The sequence below is a fragment of the Artemia sp. Qi Xiang Cuo genome, chromosome 20, assembly GCF_049724085.1.
Source record: "Artemia sp. Qi Xiang Cuo chromosome 20, ASM4972408v1, whole genome shotgun sequence".
Classification (NCBI taxonomy): domain Eukaryota; kingdom Metazoa; phylum Arthropoda; class Branchiopoda; order Anostraca; family Artemiidae; genus Artemia; species Artemia sp. Qi Xiang Cuo.
The window spans coordinates 6916941-6933123 of NC_142813.1; the positions used below are offsets into that span (position 1 = coordinate 6916941).

A 16183-nucleotide genomic window follows, 5' to 3' on the forward strand; every position below is an offset into this window, starting at 1 on the left:
CAGAATCCATAAAACCATTTAAGGGGAGAGGCATAATAAGGAGGATGCCTTAATTCGACTGACATACTGAACATACTGAAGGATGCTGATTCAAAAAAACTTCACATTTTTGGAGGTTTCTGAGCCCTTCCAAGGGTTGATTCTAAGTGGGTTTTGGAGCATATCCCAATACAAATTTTCTGGGTATATTAATGCCCGGTCCACATTATAGTCACACTTGTCGATAAAATCAAAATTACGCACGACTACAGCGCCAATTACGTTCGCCGTTCGTAATTTCTCGAGTTGAGCGTTGTTCAACTTTCAAACATAAATTTTTTGACTGACCAATCAGAGTCAAGGTTTAAGGCATAATTTTTAAAACTAGAAAAGATGGAAACTTAGAATAGCGGTTTTTCTATGTGGGAGAGTATTGTGACAAAAGTTAATAAGACTTAGTATTAGTAGAGAATGGATTGACACAAATTACTGTTGATGCAAACTCTTTAAACTAATTTCTTGCAGTTTTAATTTTTTGCTTTTTAAATACAAATGTGACGCTAAAATCAAGAAAATTGCCTATGATGTGGCACGATGACTATGATGTCATCGACTATGATGACTATGATGACTATGATGTGGCACGGGCATAAGTCTTTTAAAGAGCTTTACTACCTTAAGTTGCTTTCGACATCTTTTCAAGCGCTTTAGACTGTAAAGAGAGTTCTACCACTCCAAACTCTACCATTATTACTCACTTTGAGGCAGATAGTCTTTTAACACTACAGGGGTGGATCCAGAGCAAAACATCTCTCTACAGAGAGAGAGAGAGAGAGAGAGAGAGAGAGAGAGAGAGAGAGAGAGAGAGAGAGAGAGAGAGAGAGAGAGAGAGAGAGAGAGAGAGAGAGAGAGAGAGAGAGAGAGAGAGTTGAATACTTACAAATGGATCAAATCGGTAGCGGCCCCCGTCTCTGTTGTACGGTTTAACGAAAACATCATGGACAGCACTTCTATAATGCGGGATGGGAGGGGCACTACGGATTAGAACTTTAGGAGAATCTGCTATTACTCGTAGATTCCTTGCATTTGCCGCGGCAGCAATGAAAAGAAGGGAACTGAAAAAGCATAGAAAAACTTTTACTCAAAGCCAGTCGTACACGCAAAAACTTACAGCGAGGGGAATGAATTTCATGGCGAATCTAGAAAATAGCCTAAGCAAATGAAAAATATGAGAAATCACACGGAGAACTGCGATATTTGGGAGGAAGGGACATAGGTCAAATTCCTTTTCCCATGTATACTTGTGGGGTCAAGGTTAGTTGTAAAGTGGAATAGACGATATTGTTGAAAACTAGGGTTGTGACCATTTCTGAACTCCATGGGTAATGAATCGAAACGAAATGCAAAATCTTACAGCAAGGGGAAGGAATTTCGTGACCAATCTAGAAAATAGCCCAAGTAAATGAGTCATATAAGAAATCACAGGGAGAACTTCGATATTTGGGAGGATGGGACATAGGGCGAAGTGTTCTTCTTACGGATGCTTGTCTAGTCATGGTCAGTTGTAGATTGAGATACTCCATGGGTAATGAATCGGAATGAAATAGACACAAACTTAATGCAGTTATGTATTAATGCCGTCTTTATTTGAAAAATTGAAGATATAGGCTTGAGCTTGATGGAAGATTGATATTTGATTTTAGTTATGTTGTATTTATACACAGATCAATTTCTATACAAGGTTAATTAGAAATTTGTAAAAGTGACACATTGTGAATAGGACACATTAGAATTCTTCTTTTTTTAATGCGGTCAAGATTAGTGCGGTTAAGATCCCCAAAACGGTCAAGATTCCTTTTCCGAAGGAAAATTCACGAGTCAGTTCTTTTGAAACAATTTGGAAGGAAAAAAATTAATAACAAAAAGTTAATTCCGTTCAATTCATCGTTCAACATTATTGAACCAAAGAGTACTACTCAGTGGCGACAATTGGGACAGGGTGAGATTCCAGTGGGTAACCGCACCCTAAGTTTCGAAAAAACTTTTTTTTTAATTTTCACTGAAAAATACCATTTTTTGTATTTTCATTGAACAGATCATAAAAAAATACCACCCCCTAGATATTGAAAAACACACCACTCTCCCCAGATAGATTTGTAAATTAGCGCCAATTTGGAGTCAATTCTCCCAAGTCAAGTAAAAATGACCAAGTGAAAAATGATCCATATAGCACCATAAAGGCAAAGGTATATTAAAGAGAAGTGATCTGTTTCTGTGGATGCTCAAATTATGTAGGCCTATCTTAGTTTGGACAAGATTTTTGAAGAAACTCAATTTCAACTTAGAGAGGGGGGGGGGTAAGCTGGGGCCTGGGGGGAGTAGTCCCCCTGCCATAAAAAAATCACGCCCATGAATAGCAGTCACCTTAATGAATTACAGAACAAGGTAGTAGTCTAATATTATCTTCAAGTTTTAGAGCACAACAAATTATGATTCATTTCAAGACTAACGTAAATTCCAAAGAGATCCAAGAATTTTTGAAAAGTTTTACTCTATGAACTTCTGGCGTCTGCAAAATAGCTAGATATCTTCTTTTTGTGTTTATCCTATCCAGAAATACACTATTTCCTATAATAAAAACAAGTAAAGAATACGCCATTGGACTTACAGTCCCTTCTGACGGTGCTGATCTTCGTTTTGTGGCCCTTCAGTCAGGAAGATGCAACGAAAGGCTAGGGGCCAGCCATCTTGTGCTTTAACACACCCTTACTGTTTACCTTCTCCGGATCTCTTCAGGTATCCAGTTAGAGATGGTTCAACTCTGGCTGAGCTTACAATGTCAAACCACTAACCCCCATTACAAACCAAATAACCAGTGATACCAGGACTCTTTCTCCTGTCCTTTGTCTCTTGTCCTTTGTCCTGTACTCCTGTCCTTTGTCTTAATCCTTTGTCTCACGGACAAAGGATTTCAAGTGTAGCGTGCTAATGGATAAGTGCTTATTTCTTATAATTACTTTTCTATATATATATATATATATATATATATATATATATATATATATATATATATATATATATATATATATATATATATATATATATATATATATATATATATATATGTATATATATATATATATATATATATATATATATATATATATATATATATATATATATATATATATATATATATATATATATATATATATATATATATATATATATATATATATATATATATATATATTCCCACAATTAATAATTATCATAGTAAAATATATTTGATTATATTTATTTGATTTTTATTTACTTGAATGATATTATTTATTTTAGAACATATTTAAATGACAACTCACCAAATAATTAATCTCATACTCTTGAAGTAATTCTGACTGTTCGAGGTGGGAAACTAAAATGATAGAAGATTACAACTGAGTGTGCTGTAATCACAAATTAAAAGAGCAAAACTGAAGGAGTAATAAACCGACACACGTGACGTAGTTTCTCTCTAACCGTTTGTATAATATGCTGTAGCGACCTTTGTGTCAAGCAGTTTCATTATTATTAGATTAGATCGAAGCTCAAAAAAGTAATTTAATTATTTTCTTTTCATTTCATGTCAATAACCTGGGAAATCATGTTTTTTTTAATTGTTTCTAGTTACTAAAATTTGAAAAATTAATCAAACCATTAAAATACTCCAAGGATTTCAAATAAGAAACATTTTTTCACCCCTTGTATTCATCTATTAAACCACGCAGTGTTGTCATGTTGGACCATGGAAGTAATAAGCAAATTTTATCAGTCATATTTTACAGCTCTTTCTGCCAAAGTCCAAACACCAGTTGATTCCCAAGGACAACTAAATTTTCAAAAAGCAACCTCTTTTTGAGTTCTTTAGTGGCATAATCATTTAGCTTATTTTCACTCAAGTTTCTTTTTTTAAGTTTGGCAACCGCTGCTACCGAAAAACTGGGTACTTGTCTAGAATCCAGAAAACACGAGATAAGTGAAGATCGTTAATGCTAATGAAATAATACAAAATAGGATGAAAATATAATAGTTTAGAAACAAATCTGGGCAATGTATTTGCATATTAGGGGGGGGGTAAAACATAGCATATATTAACTATGTAACCAAACCTAACCCAACCTTGGTACCCTTTATTCCCCCTAAACCACAAAAAACTAAAGTTTAAATATAGTTCCTGGAGTGAGAAACCCTCTGTTTATACAGTGTTTAGGCATTTTCGATAAAATGACTAGCTGATCTTCAATACAATTGTCACGTGTTTTCTGGATTTTAGACAAGTACCAAAAATTGAATAACTGTATTTGAAAGTCTTCTCCATTCAAACTAAACCTCTGTTGGTTTTAATCTTTTCATGTATATAGTTGTGTAGCTTTCTACTTAACCGGATCAAATAATCCGGTTTTATTTTCACTGTCCATGGTAATTGAAAAAAGTTTTGTATCCAAATGGTTGAGACAAAGATTATATGGCGTCACTTCCAGTGTCGTTACTAGCCAAAATGTTTGGTGGGGGGAGCCAGAGATTTTACCGACTGGCTGTTTATTTTACCGACTGTTTTTGCCAATAATTAGCATAATGTCCGTTTCGAATGCAATACTTAAAATCACTACAAGAGTTGGTAAAACAGCTGCATTTACCAACCGAGATTTAGATTTCGATACATATCATGTCAGTATTTTAATGCTGATTCTTTAACTGAATGGAAAGCTGTGGCCCATCCGTAAAATCCCGGCGGGAGTCTCTAAGACTAATGCGTTCACCGATCAAGTCCAAAATTTCTATAGATGACATGTCTGAACTTTTGTGGTCTATATTGAACCGGACAAAGAATTTTAGTGGTTTCTAAAATTTTTACTGTGTGACGAAAAACATTGGGGGAGGGGGCTTATCATTCTCTCCCCATACGTGACGATCCTGGTTGCTTCTATCATGATTGGGGATGTTTAATTATCAAAATTCTAACGCATTATGCCCATTCCTTGTCATTTTGAAATGGGATGGCCAACTAGTTGAGTTCAATCCCGCATATAGATACTAACAGTGTCGTAGCTAGAGTGGGGGGAGGCAAAGGGGGACAGCTGTTCCTAGGCGCAGCTTCTAAGAGAGTGCCAAAGTGTGGTTTTTGGCTATGTTGTAGTTTGATGAAGGGGGGGGGGGGTGTGCAAAAACTGACATTGTCCCCGGGCGATGAAACTCCTAGCCACGCCTCTAGATACTACTAAAAGTGCTACTTTCCTTCGGTATCATTTATTCTTTTATTTATATTTATATTATTTATATTTACAACTTCTCGTCGTGAGTTTATGTGCATGTATCGAGGTGATGCGATGACATGAATATAATTACATGATATAGCGTGTCGTAATTATCAGTGTTGACTAAACAACTGTTGCTATAAACTGATCATTTACTTTTTACTGAAAACTGTTGATATTTAGCTGCGGGAAAAAACCGCGCATTACAATGGTAAAATTATTGACTAACTGAAAAATGTAACATTTTTAGGAGTTTAAAATAAATAATAAACTCATAGTTAAAACTTGGCGAAAGTTTCACAGGCACTAAGTCCGTGGCAACCTAGCTGTTAGTTGTCAAACCTAGCAGCGCAGCAACGTAGCAGCGCAAAGTTGTCTGTAACGTATTACAGTTGTCTGTAATACGGAGCCCCAAATTACATGCAACATGCAAGTCAAAGCTTCAAAATGTCTATAGCATACTCACAGGTCAATAGTCCGAGTCAGTATATCTAAGTTTAAATTCATTGACGGTTTTTCTCTTAGGGCTTGCCCTAATTATGAAATTATGATTATTAATTATGATATTATGATTATTAGTATAATTATAATTATGATAATTATGATTACTATCATTATTATATTATTATATAATTATTATTATAATAATAATAGTCATAGCTATGATTATTATTAATCAGGTTAATTATAATTATTAATTATGATATTATGATATAATAATATTAAGATTAGAAGTCTAGCCTCTTATTTATTTGTTGATTTTGAAAGTATTAGAAAAAAACAAATCTTCAAGTAATAATTAAGAAAAAATTATGAACTTCAATCTCAAGTACTTCATTTTACAAGTAGCCGACTTGGTGTTTAATGCTTGGACATAAATCTGAAGAGAATTTTATTTTAACTGAGGCTTAATTGTCACAGACGGTACATAGAATCAAAGAGTATTAGAATTGCAATTGCAAGGTGAGGCTACCTTTAAGAAAAGTCTATGGCCAAAGGGATTGGCCACAGACACTGGGATTGAAGAAAACTGACGGAAAACGGTCTTTTATTTCTGGCCGATCACAAGAAACAAAAAAAAACAACTACGAGTGAGCCACTTTGAAAATTTTACTAAATTTCACTATTTGCGATCAAATGAGCCCCCATCCGACTTTTTACGATCATTAGCTCTATATGATGAAACTTGGAGGAATGACGAGGGAGACATCATTCTCTTTAAATAAGTTAATTATGTTGCATACATTATAAGCACATAGAACAATACAAAGATTAGCGAAAATAGTTGAAGGCTGACTTACGAAATTATCAAGTTCATGATCTCTTAACTATGCCAGATTAAGCACTAAAACAAAACATAAAAATCGTGCTCCTGCTATGAACAAGGAGCACAAAAAGCTTTACGTACAGGCTATAATTTAAAACAGTAGAGAAGCCTTGACTTTTAGAGGAAGTCATAAACATGTATATATATATATATATACACCAATTATGGGCGGAGACAAATAGAATAATTATGTCAGTATACAACGAGACGAGTCATTTAAAAATAGTTATATAATCCAAGGTGCCATTGGCTTGAGATTCAGGGGAAAGCTAGGATACTCAATCCATACACACATGTGTTTACACTCATGTGTTTGTGTGTGTGTGTGTGTGTGTGTGTGTGTGTGTGTGTGTGTGTGTGTGTGTGTGTGTGTGTGTGTGTGTGTGTGTGTGTTTGTGTGTGTGTTTGTGTGTGTGTGTGTGTGTGTGTGTGTGTGTGTGTGTGTGTGTGTGTGTGTGTGTGTGTATGTGTGTGTGTCTTTCTCAGTTTTTTTTTGTGTGAAAAAGGCTATCAGAGGCAACGCTATAGCGTTGCCTATTGTAAAGGCCATACGGCTTCAATGTTTTATTATTATTATTTTTTTTTCCCAGAGGCACTTAATCTGGAAGGGGTCATAGTAAAAACTTCAAAGGGGGCTCATTCAAATGGGAATCGAGAGTTCTAGTGCCGTATTTAAGGGTCAAAAGTGACTGGAGGGCAACTAACTCCCCCCTCGGCCCATCATTCCCCCAAACACATCCAATCAAAATTTTTATATAGCCATTTTGTTCAGCGTAGTTGATTTCCAGATAGAAAACATATTTTTGAGGAGGACACGTCCCCACAACACTCAGAGCAAGGGTTTTAAGTTATGCACTGGGGGTATAGAAGGTTTTCATTGAAAGCGTTATCATAAAAACTTCAAAACAGGCTCATTCGATTGGAAATTCAAAGGGATAGCGCTCTTTTTATTAGTCAAAAATTATTGGAGGGCCCCTAGCCCCCCCCCCCCAACGCCCATACCCAAACACATCCAATCAAACTTTTAGGATTACCGTTTTGTTCAGCGTAGTTGCTTTCCCGTAGATAATATATTTTTGAGGAGGACACTCGCCCACAACCCTCAGGGCAAGGGTTTTAAGTTAGGCCCTGGGGGCATATAAGGTTACTATAGAAGGTATTGTCATAGAAACTTCAAAACAGGCTCATTCGATTGGAAATTCAAAGGGCTAGTGCCCTTTTTAATAGTCACAAGTGATTGGAGGGTAACTGCCCCCCCCCCCACGCCCATCATTTCCCCAAACACATCCAATCAAGATTTTGAGATAGCAATTTTGTTCAGTGTAGTTGATTATCTGATAGAAAATACATTTTTGAGGAGGACACAACCCCACAACCCTCAGGGCAAGGGTTTGAAGTTATGCCCTGGGGGCATATAAGGTTTTTAATAGAAGGCGTTGTCGTAGAAACTTCAAAAAAGGTTCATTCGATTGGAAATTCAAAGGGCTAGTGCCCTTTTCAATATTCGAAAGTGATTGGAGGGCAACTAGCCCCCCAATGCTCATCATTCCCTCAAATACATCCAATCAAAATTTTGAGATAGCCATTTTGTTTAACGCACTTGATTTCCAAATAGAAAATATGTTTTTGATAGACCCCGGCGCCGCGCCGGCGGATCGACCGAACGTCGCCGACAAGAGGCCCGGTCGAACCCCACCGGAGTATCGCAATGCCGCTGGCGCACCGCAGGTGCGCCGCCGCCAGCAAAGATGGTGGCGTTCGGTCGACTTTAAATTAGTTTTGCGGCAATGCTTTTTTGCGTCAACCGGAAAGTCGGAGCTTTTCCTTCTCGTGTGGTTAGTATTTCGGTTTTCCTGATTAAAACTCAAGCAGGGATTGCACCGCCCCCGAATTTTGAGTATTTCCCCGAAAATCTATGCGTCACCCTGAAAAAAAATTTGGTTCCCCGAATTCCCGAAAATCACGCAATCTCGGTGCCACCCCTAGCGATTTAACACCGATGACTTTCCCTGCCCAATATTACTTTGCATGCCATAATTCTTCGCTACTCTCTGGTTCGTTAATTTTTGTCTCTTGTTACTTTGCATAAAAACCAGAGAGATGCAATATGCAATTGCATTGCAAATATTGCAATATACACAGTTCTTCATATGTTAACAAAAAAAGTATCGTCTTTATGAAATGAGTTTAAATCATTTCGAATCCTGTTTCCCACTTGCAATTCCTTACATCATTCGTAGTCAAGAATTTTATTTTCAAGTTGAATAGAATTATAGAAAGCAACATTCATTAGAGTTTGATTTTGAAATTGATAGCAGAAAGATCGTTTCTACAGCTGAATTGTAAGTTTGCAGAATATTTTTTTTCTTTTACTGTTTTTAGATAAGATTTTCTTAATGTTTAATACTCAATATTTGAACGCCTGATAGATTAAAGAAAATGCAATCTGAAAATATTTACCCCCCCCCCAAAAAAACCTTCTATTGGGACAAAATTTAGCTATAGACTAAGCTATGTACAAGGTTGGGGAATTAAAGATTAAAACGGAAGTTACCTCAAAAATATGATTCATAAAAAAATTGTAAATTATTGCCTATAGGGGGGGGGGGGATATGGGGCTATCATTTTTAAATGATAATACCTCATTTTTTATATCGAAAGCAGGGATGCCAAAAGGATATTCAATTTTTTTTCATTTAAAGCGGAGATGGAAAAAATACTATCAAATTCCCTGGGAAACCATTGAAATATTTTGATAGACCCTGGGCCCCCCCATTGGGACTTGTTCATATTCTTGGGTATTTTGTGATTTCTCATAGGCTACTGGCCTAATTTAGCTTTTGTGTGTGCTCCCTTTTAATTGGATTCTTTGGATCTTATTGAATACCACGGCGAATCTATGACTCAGTTTTCCAATAGTTTGAGGTATATCTGAATAATTTCGCCTTTTTTGTTGTTGTCTTTGTACCCCTTTACTCATACCCTCAATTTTTTTTCAAGGAACACTAAGCTGTTTAACGTTATTTCGCGTTTTTGTTGGAACCATATAGTGACCTAATTAATTATTAAATAAATTATTTTTTTTAATGTAAAGCTTAGACGGTATCCTAGCAAGGTGATATCCAGAAGGGTGGTAGGGAGGTATTACATTTAAATGATAATATCTCGAATTTTTTTAAATGAAAGCAGGGACCTAAAAAAGTTATTTTTTTTTTTAATTTAAAGCAGAGACGGCATCCTATCAAGGTGGTATCCAGAGGGGGGGGGGGAGCTATCATATTTAAATGATAATACTTCGAATTATTTCTTTGAAAGCAGGGATGCCAATAAGTTTATTATTATTTTTTTTATTTAAAGCAGATACGGTATCCTATGAAGATGATGGTATCCATAGGGGGGAGGGCATAGGGAGTCATTATATTTAAGTGATAGTACCTTGATATTTTTTTATTGAAAGGATGCCAAAGAGTAATTTTTTTTTAATTAAAGTGGAGATGGTATTCTATCAAGGTGGTATCCAGAGAGGGGGGGCGGTAGGGAGATATTATATTTAAATGATAGTATGTCAAATTTATTTATTTTTTAAAGCAGGGATGCCAAAAAGTTAATTATTTTTTTTATTTAAAGCACAGAAGGTACCCTATAAAGGTGCATGATATCCAGGGGGGGGGGGTATTATATTTAAATGATAATATCTTGATTTTTTTTATTGAAAGCAGGGATGCCAAAAAGTTTTTTTAATTTAAAGCAGAGACGGTATCCTATCAAGAGGGTATCCAGAGGGGGGGCATAGGGAGTTATTATATTTAAGTGATAGTACTTTGATTTTTTTTTATATTGAAAGCAGGGATGCCAAAAAGTTATTTTTTTTAATTTAAAGCAGATACGGTATCCTATCAAGGTGGTGTCCAGAGGGGAGGGGGGTAGGGACTCATTATATTCAAATAATAATATCTTGAATTTTCCTTTTGAAAGCAGCCTCAGTCCACACAAAGTGGATAAGTTGACTCTTATTCATGACAATTATAGCCACATCCCGCAGTTAAAATAGACTTCCAAGTTTGAATGAAGGAATTTTTTCGACCAGTTGACGCCTAGATTTTTTGTCCCTCCACACTTTTTTGAAATATACCTTTTTTTACACTTATGAATATTTGGATTTCCATTAGTATACCAGCTTACCATTCATGCATTTCCACAATTTCAAAAGATAGGAACTTCAATGAGAGTACCTCTGAAGAAAATTTCTAAACCTTCATTGTCTTCGTCATAAGTATTTAACGTCATTATGTTTTTATTTCAGTTTAATTATAATTGAGAAACATATTTGAATCATACAAGATTACGTTGAATTGCTACGCATGCTCTTCGAAAACCTGTTCAATTTTTGATATCGTCCATTATATAAATTCATTTAAGTTCGACCAAGCTAATTGGTTGAGACTGACACATTGAATGGAAATTAACTTTCATTTTCCTTCCAGTGCTAAGGTGGGTCATCAACAGTTTGTCATTGGGAACTGATGTGTGATTATTTTTCAAGGTGAAATTTTAAGTTTTCCTATTCAAAATGATTGTAAATGATAGTGGAAAAAATCGGTAGGACAGGTTGATGCGTTTTTTGTGTTTTACATATATTTCTGCTTGCAATTGTATGTTTTTTTTATGTATTGTAAATATTGTTTTATGTATGGTATATTTCGACAGTTGGATAATGTTTTGAAATATGAATCAATACATGTAAATTAAAGAAGGAAGAAGCCAAGCAAAAATACCCCGTACAACACCTTTGTCCAACCCCTATGATAATTTAAAAATTAACAAGATTTTCATGAGTTATACTTGATGTATTTTTTTTAAATTGTTATTAAAACTCATTTTTAATGCAAGAAAGGTTCTTTAGGAATCTAAAAGAGCAAAAAGCGATCAATATTAAAGCCGCCCATTTCAACTGTTTTAAAGGTGACAAAGCAGATTTTGGCAAAGGGCATTATGAAAAAATTAAGGTTCGAAGTTCAAACTTATATTCAAAGTTTTTACCCAGATAACTGACGAATTTTGTGATACGGTATTTGAAGTTTTGTATGCAGTAATGCTCGATTAAAAAATTACCAATTTTGATAATTATTTATGTTAAGAATACATAGCTAATAGATACTTAAACTATAATGCAAGGGTTCTGAAACGCCACAGCCATTTCGTTTCTAAAAGATTTCTACTTCTTTTGATGAATATCAAAGAAGACCAGTTTCCAGCCAGCGACTTGTGAGGTTTTGAACACATGAATAGGCTCGAATCTGTTCTACATTTTAGCTGTGATTTGACAAAGACTGATGAAAACTTTAATGGCTGCAGTCAACATTGATCGTGCCGGTGGCGCGCCACCGAAATCTTACCGGCGGAGTGGCACGGTGCGCGGTTTTTGGCCCCGCCGCCGCCGGTCTTCCTTCATCGGCGCGGCACCGGGGTCTAGTTTTTGAGGAGGACACTCCCCCACAACCCTCAGGGCAAGGGGTTTAAATTATGCCCTGGGGCTTATAAGGTTTTTATATAAGGCGTTGTCGTAGAAACTTCAAAAAAGGCTAATTCGATTGGAATTTCAAAGGGCTAGTGCATTTTTTGATAGTCGAAAGAGATTGGAGGGCAACTAGCCCACCTCCCTCACGACCATCATTCCCCCACACACATCCATTCAAAATTTTGAGATAGCCATTTTGTTCGGCGTAGTTGATATCCAGATAGAAACTATGTTTTGAGGAAGACACTCCCCAACAACCCTCAAGGCAAGGAATTTAAGTTATACCCTGGGGGCATATTAGGTTTTTATAGAAGGCGTTGTCCTAAAAACTTCACAAAAGGCTCATTCGATTGAAAATTCAAAGGGCTAGTGCCCTTTTTAATAGTCGAAAGTGATTTGAGGGCAACTCACCCCCTCTCACGCCCACCTATTCCCCAAACACATCCAATCAAAATGTTGAGACAGCCATTTTATTAAACGTAGTTTTAAGTTCTGAAAATTAGGTCTTTGAGGATGACAACTCCCCCACTTGAATAGACAACGTTGACGCAGAAATTGCAGAAAGGGTTCATTCGATTGGAAATTTAAATGGCTAGTTCCCTTTTTAATAGTCGAAAGTGATTCTAAGGCAACTGACACCCCTTCCACGCCTACCATTTCCCCAAACACATCCAATCAAAATTTTCATATAGGCATTTTGTTCAACGTAGTTGAAAGTTCTGAAAATTTTATGTTTTTGTAGGACACTCCCCCCCACAGTCTTCAGGGGCAAGGATTATAAGTTACTACATGGGGGCAAATATAACTCATTTTGAAAGACTGCTTGCAAAAACCACACAAATGATTTATTTGATTGGAAATCTAAAGTCCTATATCACTTTTTAAGCGTCAAAAGATATGTAGAGATAAACAGCTCCCTTCCCCCAAACCCATTTTTCTCAAATACATCCGATAAAAATTTTGAGAGCGCTATTTTGTTAACAATAGTTCAATGATCATATAACAAAACTGCTGGTGTCGACAAAACACCCCGGGGTCTAAGGACAGGTGTTGTAAGCTATGCCCTGAGGTATATATGGGTCTTTTGGAAGGGATATTCGTATTAACTTCAAAGAGGGATCATTTGATTGGACATTGAAAGTTTTACTTCATTTTTTAAGAGTCAAAAGAGATTAAAGGGCACCTAGCCCCCTCCCGCCCACGCCCTTTTTTCCTCAAACCCATCCGATAATAACTTTGAGATAGCCTTTTTTAAAATATTTCAATGATCATATAACAAAAACTCAGGGGTCAACACAGCCCCCCCCAGGGCCTGAGGGCAGGCGTTGTAAGTTATGCCCTGGGGGAATATGTGGTTCTTCTTGAAGGGATGCTCGTAAAAAATTCAGAGATGGCTCTATAAAATTCAAACTCAAAATGACCAGAAATTACTATTAAAGAATAAATGAAACCCAAAACGAACATAAATTAAATAAACAATAATAGCAAAAACATACAACAAGTAATAATATAAATGAATAAATAAATCTTAAAGCGAGTAATGGTTAGATTGAATGTGAATATCAAGCTTAAATGAAAAAATATATTTTCCCATTGAAGTGTAAATAAAACTTAAAACGAACAGAAATTAAATAAACAATCAATGCAAAAAAACATACAATAGATATTAATTTAAATTAATAAATAAATCTTAAATCGAGTGAAACTTAAATTGAATACGCAAATCAAGCTTGAAACGAACAAAAATCACTACAAACAAGAGTTTGGGTATGACCTCCTTCTCTCACTGTAAAAGTCTAAAACCTACTGCGTCATTGGCGCTTTACTGAAAACCAATTTTATGACAAATATTTTCTTTTGTACTTAATATTGAAAATAAACATTAAAATTATAGTAATTTTGAACTGATGAGCTGTCAGCAATCAATATCATTACACATCAAATATTCAGTTTAATTTATTAGCTCTTTTCAAAGTTGTTAAAGACGAATGTAGTTTCCCTACAAACAAGTGTTTTAGATACTGCCTCCTTTCCTAACTGTAAATAAAAACCAAAAGCATACTGCGCCATTGGTGCTTAACTGAAAAGGGATTATATTGCAAATATTTTGTTTTCCAGTTCTTACCGTATTGAAAATAAAAATACAATTACGGTGAAATAAATTCTTGAACTGATGGATCTTTCAACAATTAATATCATTATACATCAAATATTCAATTTGATGTTGTTTATACTTTCCAAGACTGTTCAAGACGCACATAGTTTTCAGTAAAGCGCCAATGACGCAGTAGGTTTTAGACTTTTACACCCAAAGTGGTGGAGGGCGGGAGGGGCTAGTTTCTCTCTGATCTTTTTCACTCTGAGAAAATGAACTACAACTTTTAATTTCCATTCAAATGAACCCTCTCTGAAGTTTATACGAGCATGGCTTGCATAAGAACCATATATTCCCCAAGAGCAATACATACAACGCCTGCCCCGGCCCTTGGAGAGGGGGTGTCGACACAGGAGTTTTTCTTTTACGATCTTTGAACTATTTTTATCAAACTGGCTACCTCAAATTTCTTATCAGATGTATTTGGGAAAAAAGAGCTTGGAGGGGTCAGTTGCCCTGTGATCAATTTTGACTCTTAAAAAGGGCACTAGAACTATCAATTTCCAATCGAATGAGTCCCCTTTGAAGTTTATACGACGACCCCTTCTATATGAAGTGCCTCTGGGAAATGGGAATGGAGTGCGGGGGAGGCTAGCTGCCCTCACATCACTTTTGACTCTTAAAAGAGAATTACAACTTTCAATTTCCAATCAAATGAGCCCTCTAGGAATTTTATACGAGCCTCTCTTCCATAACAACCATGTATGCTCCCAGGGCATAACTTACAACGCCTACCCTCAGGACCTGGGGGGCTGTGTCGACACCGGAGTTTTTTGTTATCGGAACTTTGAACTATTTTTAACAAAATGTCTATCTCAAAATTTTCATCTGATGAATTTAGGGCGTGAAAGAGGGGGGGGAGGGCTAGTTGCTCTTCGATCTCTTTTGACTCTTAAAAAATGAACAAGAACTTTCAATTTCAAATCAAATGAGCCCTCTCCGAAATTTATACGAGCATCCCTTCCATAAGAACCGTAGATGCCCCTAGAGCATTACTCAAAACGCCTGCCTCCGGAACATGGCGGGCTCCGTCGACACAGAAATTTTTCTTATCTGACCTTTGAACTATTTTTAATGAAATGGCTATTAAAAAAATTTTATCGTATGGGCTTGGGAAAAAAAGAGTGTGTATGTGGGGGGGGAGGTCTAGTTGCCCTTGGATATCTTTTGACTCCTAGAACTTTCAATTTCCAATCAGAAGAGCCCCCTCTGAAGTTTATAGGACAACACTTACAACGCCTATCCTCCGGGCGTCCCCCATCCCCTGGGGGCGGGGGTGTTTTTGTTATCTAATTTTTGAAAGATTTCCAAAACGTGTTTGGGGGAAAAGAGCGTGGGGGGGCTGGTTTAACTCCCTTGACTCTTAAAAAGTGAACTAGAACATTCATTTTCCAATCAAATCAGCCCTCTGTGAAGTTTATACGAGCATTTCTTTCATAAGAACCATACATGCCCTTGGGGCATAACTTAGAACGCCTTCCTATATGCCCAGGGAGGGGGGGGGGCTTCTATTGACACCAGATTTTTCTTATCCGACCTTTGAACTATCTCAAAATTTTCATCACATGGTTTTTGAAAAAGAATGCGTGGGGGGGGGAATAGCTGCCCTCGGATCTCTTTTGACTATTGAAAAGTGAGCTCGAACTTTCAATATCCAATCAAATGAGTCTCTCTGAAGTTTATACGAGCATCCCTTTCATAAAAACAATATATGCATCAGGGCATAACTTACAACGCCTGCCCCCGGGCCCTTGGGGGCTGTGACGACGCCTGAGTTTTTGTTATCAGACTCTTGAGAAATTTCTAATTTACTGGCTATCTCAACTTTTTATTGGATGCATTTGGGGAAAAAAGGCGTGGGGGGGGGGCTTGTTGCCCTTTCATCTCTTTTGACTCTAGAAAATTTAACT

General features: G+C 36.4%; 1 protein-coding gene across 2 annotated transcripts in view; it reads right to left on the reverse strand.

Annotated features, from left to right (window-relative positions):
• The window catches only part of LOC148939819 (superoxide dismutase [Cu-Zn]-like), a 45977-nt gene extending 39284 nt beyond the window's left edge, over positions 1 to 6693 (reverse strand). Inside the window, exons 1-2 of one of the 2 annotated variants that reach the window (XM_089106222.1) lie at positions 6575 to 6693; positions 920 to 1094 (exon numbers count right to left, since the gene is read on the reverse strand). In XM_089106222.1, the coding sequence (XP_088962348.1) occupies positions 920 to 1094; positions 6575 to 6591 (192 nt within the window). In that variant the 5' untranslated portion in view covers positions 6592 to 6693. Of the gene's footprint in view, positions 1 to 919; positions 1095 to 3341; positions 3431 to 6574 lie in introns of those variants that run through there. The other variant, XM_089106221.1, reaches the window with a different exon arrangement.
• Between the last annotated feature and the right edge of the window lie 9490 nt (positions 6694 to 16183).